This window comes from Sinocyclocheilus anshuiensis, unplaced genomic scaffold, assembly GCF_001515605.1.
Source record: "Sinocyclocheilus anshuiensis isolate Anshui unplaced genomic scaffold, SAMN03320099.WGS_v1.1 scaffold2038, whole genome shotgun sequence".
Taxonomy (NCBI): Eukaryota; Metazoa; Chordata; class Actinopteri; order Cypriniformes; family Cyprinidae; genus Sinocyclocheilus; species Sinocyclocheilus anshuiensis.
In genome coordinates, this window is record NW_015547765.1 from 5,372 (window position 1) to 12,815 (window position 7,444).

Below are 7,444 nucleotides of genomic sequence, written 5' to 3' on the forward strand. Positions count from 1 at the left end.
CAAATTAAAGTGAACTTTAATATGCTGTTTGGTCTACTTTTGGTGCTTGAGATTTTATCAGTGTTTTTGTGTTTCTATGAAGAAAAAAACAATAATGAGGTTTGAGGTTATTTAGGGGTGACCGTTATTTTAGGTGGTATAACCTTATTATTTCCATGGCAATGCATCATACATGACACGCCACAGCCACAATATTATTTTTCCTTTTTTTATTCAAAATATTCTCAAATATCTTGCATTCTGACTCTCAAATATATGCACGTGTTTTTTTTTTTTCTTCATTTAATCACCTTTATAATTACTATGTTGATCTATAGGCCTAATTTCATTCAAAATTACATCACACGTTTATTTCACTTGAAGTATATAGGGGTCTTAAGTGATTGAAAACACAGTAATACATTTTTTTTTAAAACAACTTGTGATTACAATCTAGGGTGCCCCTTGCTTTCAACCCACCCACCTTGCAGACGGCGGCCTACTCCTAGCTTCACAAGGTCCCCTGGGGGTCCCTAATGCTAAACACTCCACTTCTAATTTAAACTAAAGTATTCGGTCCCCAGGGTGTGCACGTAAAACCAGGTACCCATGTGCAACCAGTGCTGCGGTCATTAAGAGATGCTTTGTATTCATAACCTGATGTCTCACTGACTGGCGTCTCGTTAAAATGTTGTAATGATTTGCAATGCAGCTGAATTTTAAGATAAACCACGGACCCAAGACATCTTGGTACTAAGTGTTTTTCCTGCTCTGGTGGTCAAGTGAAGATTAATTGAAAAGCTTCAAGTCTGTTTATGAAGGACACCGATAATTAATAATTTATTAATCACTAACACCTGCCTCAGTTACACCATATGAATAGATCTATGTGATAAAATTAAAAACATATACAAAATGAAAAGAGCATGCATTTACTTCATTGCATTGAGTTTCTCATTTCTTTTACGTTTCTTCAAAAATACCCTACCGCACACCACAACTCATAATAACAATCAAAATCAGGATAATGCTAATATATGGTAAAAAAAATAACATCCACAAGCCTTCACTTTAAACATCACATGTAAAATAAAAATACACCATGTTTAAATATCTGCTTTGCAGGTATGTTAAAGCACATACAACATATTTTCCATTATTTATGGCATATGATATGGCACTATGAACTATCATGAATGACCTGCAGAGGGCAGTAGAGGAACTCTAAAGTCTAAAAGACTACCAGATGAAATGTCCAAAATATCACGTTAACTCATAAAATCTAATAAAAACGATCTAATAAAAATGAGAGATTTAATTGTTCATCTACCATACTTTTAAATAAACATGCCCAATGTTCATCTAATCCAATAAAAGAATGAATAAATAAAACTGCTGTGAGTGTGAGTTAAGTGATTCTGTGTGGTTAAGGTGTCATTTACAGCTCTGTGGTGTTTCCAGTCAGAAAGAGATGTTTGCTGGGTGACTGCTTAGAGGAAATACATCTGGGTTACAGAATGAAGATCATACAGCTTTACAACTGTAAGTTTCTCACACCAGATTTGAAACGATTCGATTGGTTCAGTCATCAATTGGGTTTTCTTTTAACTTTATGTCTTAATAAGTGTGTTTTCATTTACATTTTCATGTGATTTCAAGCCACAGAGAGTCTAACAAACATACTCTTGACTAGGAGCAGAGGAGGTGGTGAAATCACCAGCCTCTCCACTGTTAGTTTTACAGCAGCATACAAATGTGCTCAATATGCACCAGCAACTTCAAATAAATACCCACTGAAATGTGAGTCATATATAAGTTAATTTGTTTAATGTCTGCCCCATCATTGCTCTTTTGTTTTGTTCGTCATCTCAGTGGAGGCAGATCTTGTCAGACTGTGTGCAGTTTGTCTCTTCTACAGCCAATAACAGTTCCAATAAGGTTCTAGAAAAGTCAGTGGACCCTCAGACACTCTAGACTATTAAATGTATGTTATAAAATATAATTTTATTTGTGCTTTGAAAATATTATGCCATGAATAAACTAACTTTGTGAAGTGGACCAGGACTTGTGGCTGCCACGTGGGGTCATATCATTTCACACACCAAAAACATGAAATGACTAATAAACATGTAATTATACAAACACTATAATCAATTTAAAAATCAGGTGTGGATATTTACCAACAGGAAACCACTGCATCAGAAAGTAGAATTTCTAAGTCTGAATCGACTGTTTTTAATTGACCATCATTTAAATATTTCTTGGTGTTCCACCTTTGGAAATTTGTCTAATTAGAAGCATCCAGTTGTTAACAGTTGTTAGTTCAGATCTTCAGATCTGCGTTTCAGTGTCAAGTGGAGGTGCTTTACATGCATCAACACATTTGGCAAGAACTAAATTTAGACCGAATGTGTAAGTCTAGTAAACAAACAAAGCAGACATAATGCAATGATGTTGTTTCCATTTGAGGTTAGGATAGCTGTGAGAACTGAGATAAATAAATGCAAAAAGGTATTGAAAAAAAACACTGCACTCGGTTCATGGTTAAACCTCCAGTCTAGACAAAGGTGAGCGACCCTGCTTATCATTGGTTGTCAAGTGCCAAATGCAGTAGAACATATTTATGGTTTTGGTTTAGTACTTCAGTTGAAAATGAAGCCAGCTGTTTAATGTATCACAGTATATATATACTTTCTTTTTATACAGTATATATATATATATATATATACTATTTTTATTTTGTATTATGATAAACATATATATTATGGATGAGTCAGTATATATATATATATATATATATACTGTGATACATTAAACAGCTGGCTTCATTTTCAACTGAAGTACTAAACCAAAACCATAAATATGTATATATATAATGATCAATAACATTACAATAGAAGTTAAACAAATTTGAGGTGTGACCGATGCCATGCCATTTAAAGAAACTTTTTTGCTTTTTTTTTTTTTCCTGATTTTAGTATTTATTATTCATTTACTTATGAATCTGATTGTATGCTTAATGCGTGTCTGTGTTCATACAATCATAAAGTCCCAATTCATCAATAGTGATATGAAGTTGAAATAGTTTTTTACTGAACAAGATGCTCTTAATTATTCATAAATCTCTGACAAACACAAACATGCATAGAAAACATCTACAAACGAATTAATTTATTTAATTTAAAGCAGCAACTTTTACAAGACAAGCAGGCCGAACACAAATACGAGCAACAAACTACATCAGACCTTCACTGGTAAGTTTGACACATGAGATTTTAATTGAAAGGTTGAATTGTTTTCAGCATGAGGGTGTTTTCATAAAAGACAGTTTGAAATGTTGTCATTTTATACCTTTCGTATACTACGGTATTCGTGTATTAAAAACTATTGTTTTGAATGGAAGGTATTAAAAGCAGTCATGTCAATATTATTTTCTTCACCATCAGTTTTAAAGAAAGAGTACATTTACAATACAAACACAATGTTTTTACATCCGTAAAATACTTATGCCATTCATTTGCTAGCACTTTTTTTTTTTATCAACGCAAAATGCACTTTAAAAACCCAAGCAGATAAACATTTTGTCATTTAGCTGATGCTGTTTACTTTTTTATACAGATTATTTGTACAGCGACTATAAAGGTATTTTAAATTTAGTCCATTTTAAGTTTTGTATTTTTTTATTTTTAATTGGACTTTTTCTCTGAACTTTCCCCACGCGTGCCTTTGCAGTTTAAAACCCCCTGATCTAAAGAATATTAGGGGGTTAATGTGATGTAAAACTACTGTATTATCAGAGCTGCCGAACAGTCTGTGGTTAGAGGTTTATTCCAGAGTTTATGAACTTCAAGAAAAAGTGAACTAAAGTTGTCCATTATACTCATGTGTTCATGACTTTGGCAGCTGTAGAGCAGCATAGGTGCTGTTGATTTGGCTGGAACGAATATTTCTACGCAGCTTGGAAAAATCCACCTCAGCGTACTGAAAGAACAATGGAGAAAACCATATAAACTCTACAGCAGCTCTGCATGTACTAAAAGTAACGTTTTATTAACCAAACTGATACTGTTGGAGTAAAAGGTCAGCAGGAATTATTATCAACACAATTTTTTACCTGTAATTGGTCCTGATGTTGTTCTATAACTTGAGTCTGTTGTAGATCAGTGTTAAGTTGTTGTGTTCGTTCTGGAGACCTTCTGTTCCCAACAACAAAAACCTTTACTAGTCCTAAAAATAGAATAGCCAATTCAGGTTCAATATTTACTAAAGGTTGTATTATTCTTCCTTAAATTATTAAGACAATTTAAGTAAACTAAAATGGCAAAATAAAAGTTAAAAGCCTAAATAAAGAATTTAACTTCAGCCTATATGGAGAAAAGCATCATTTTGATAACTCACCGATCATTGCAATGATCAGAAGCCCATTCATCAGAGCAGATATTATGATGATAATCTGCCATTGTGTCTGATTCAGACACTCGGTTATTTGAACTGTCTCTGTAAAAAAAATTGTCCACAGTTTGCTACTGTCAGTCCTTTGGAGAACAATGACTGCAATTTTGTAGAATTGATGCAAATATATATAATATTCTTAACTCTGTGTGAAGCGACCAATGATTTTTATAGGTGTTCTAAAAACTGAAGTAGTGAATTACAAATTTATAAATAAATAAGATTAAAGTGGTCATCAAAATGGATTAGCAAATGAACTCACCATTGAAGTATATTCTGGTGCTGTTGCTGAGTTTTGGAGGTGTTTCTGTGTTCATACAGTAATAAACTCCTAATTCATCAGCAGTTACATTATTAATAACCAGACAATGTTTAAACTGCACTGAATATTTCTTTCTGAATGTTTTATTATGGTAAAAAGGTGATTTCGTTTGTGTTGGGAATGATCGTAGAATGACTGTTGGAGGATCTGATGATTTCAGTAAAATCCAATAAACCTCATTTTCATCAAGATCACAGTTTATGCTCACATTTGATCCCAAATCAGTTAGTAGATCTGACACTCCATACTGACAACAGATTAATACATCTATAAGATAAGGGGGAAAAAAGCATAATAATTAAGATTAGCCACTTAAAACTACTGTGAACCTATAACAAAACAATTTATGTCAAGGAACATGCAACTATATTAATGTATACAGTGATAAACTCACAGAGCTGAAACTGAATGATCTTCATGTTCTTGCTTGATGAAACTGTGGTACCCTCCACACAACATTTAAGACGAATCTACTGCAACTCTGAAGCAAACAGCAGAGGAAGTCAAGTTTGCTCTTGACCACATTGTACACATGTTTTACCGACACCTAACACCCCACCATCATCATCACTTAGTTAATCAAGTTAAATATGATTGTAAATTGCAAGATAATTACAACATTAACAAACACATTTGCCACGTAAAACAAACTCTTAAGATGACTCATAATAGGTCGAACAAGGTGCTAAAATTTTATGAATTTATGATTTATACATTTTTATTTAAATCTTTTATAGTGTTTTTCTCTCTCTACTAATCATGATCAAGTTTACATTAGAATTTGTCCGGTTTCATCTCATCAACTGGTACAAAACTTTTATGAATTTACATGAGACAGTTGCTCTGCCTAGTAACAGTGGAACAGAGAAGAGTTAAGAAGTTCTGCCAAGTGACAAAGGTTTGGCTGGTAAACATGGTTCACTTTGCTTCTGTTGGTAGAGGTCATAGCGCCACCATTTTGCTACTTCAAGAGGTGAGGTGTAAACTCTCCAACATAACCTATACATCAAGCAATGATATACAAAGAAAACATATGACTGTAAATATAAGCAAGCACAATACAGTTTTAAAAAATGTAGAATGATGTAAAATGTAAAATGAGATGATTTATAATATGATATATAATAATTTATTATATCTTAAATCTATATTTGTCTATATATAGTATCATAAACATCAATCAAGCATTTTTATGACAGTACATTAGTCATGAAACTAAAATGTTGCAACGTATGAATTTTCATAACAAACATAAGAGAATAAAAATATGTAGACATTATTGGTCATTCAATGTTTTTGTGGAAAAGACAAGAGATCGTAGATTAAAACTGGCAAAAAAGTTTTCACCTCTGAAGAACAGAATTCTTACAATAGTCAAAGATTATTTCGCTATAACAATAAGATGTCAGATGTTGCTGTTTAGTCTCAAAGTTTAAAAAATTATTATTATTATTTTATGTAATGCCTTTATCTGTCTACCAAAAAAGTAAATGTCAAAACCTACATATAGATTAAGACGAGGAACACTTTTGGTACACCTATCCCCACCTATAAGAGTTAGAGTTATTATACAAATAATTTAATGCTCATTAAATAAAACATTGACATTTACATGTAAAGCCTCTCGAGGGCAGCAGAGGACAACTTTAACATTTAAAGAACGTTTTACTTTGATTTCTTTGAGTCGCAAAGATATCTGTGGAAAATATTTAATGTATTCTCTTATAAATACAAATACAAATACAAATACAAATACAAATAAATAATTTAAATATAAATAATATTAACAAACATTATTAAAATCTTAAAAAATAGCCTGTGTTGAGGGAAAAGCATGATGAAGGGACCAAATTTAAAGTCAAATTTAAAGTTCAGTCATTTGACAGAGATTTTATTGAAGAGCTTTCTATTCGTTCTCCAAACTTCCAAAGACCATAGAAAATGAGTAAGAGGCTGTATCATTTCTGTTCAAGGTTAAATCACAGACGTGCTGTGAATGATCAGTGGAACAGTGGAAACTTGAGCTGACATGAACTTCTGCTAATGATTCATTGTCACATTTTAACATATGGCCAATGGTGCAGTAGACAGAGAATTACATACAGGCTACTGTACCAAGTGTTCAAATAGTTTCCAAGATGGCGGCGCGTGCACACGTCACACGTTAGAACGGTGTTTTCATGTTTTTTGTCTTGTGAGTCGCAGTGTTTTTGTACGTCTTCATCGCGTCTACCTGTCTTTAAGCGCGCATACAGTCGTGAGTTTCTGCTCGATGTCGGCAGAACCACATTTTTAAAGTTAAACTCCGCGCACGCCGTAGAGCTGCGGGATCTCGGTCTGCTCCGGAGGCCTACACCATCACCGAACCCCACTACTGCACCTCGCCCACAGTGGAGGCGCCACAAGCGGCGTGAGAGGAAGCAGAAGAGGGGTAAGCGCGGAGGTATCCGGGCTAGGCTAGGCCGTTCTATCTACCGAGGGAATATACAGCCATACTGCTCGTTGCTGTATACATCCCTCCCAGCTCCAACAACAGCAACAGGAGCGAGGCACTAAATGAACTGTCACTTCAACGCATAGTGAGAGCAGCTGAGAAGATCGTTGGTGTTTCTCTCCCCTCCCTCCAGGACATTTACGGAACCCGTCTCACCCGCAAAGCCCTCTGCATTGCAGGTGATCCCACCCACCCGA

General features: G+C 34.2%; 1 protein-coding gene across 1 annotated transcript in view; it reads right to left on the reverse strand.

Annotated features, from left to right (window-relative positions):
- Window positions 1-3,854: 3,854 nt before the first annotated feature.
- LOC107704541 (uncharacterized) overlaps window positions 3,855-7,444 on the reverse strand; it is a 68,805-nt gene continuing 65,215 nt past the window's right edge. The window contains exons 4-5 of the mRNA XM_016507481.1: window positions 4,094-4,206; window positions 3,855-3,960 (exon numbers count right to left, since the gene is read on the reverse strand). Coding sequence (XP_016362967.1) covers window positions 3,868-3,960; window positions 4,094-4,206 — 206 coding nt within the window. The 3' untranslated portion in view covers window positions 3,855-3,867. The remainder of the gene's footprint in view (window positions 3,961-4,093; window positions 4,207-7,444) is intronic.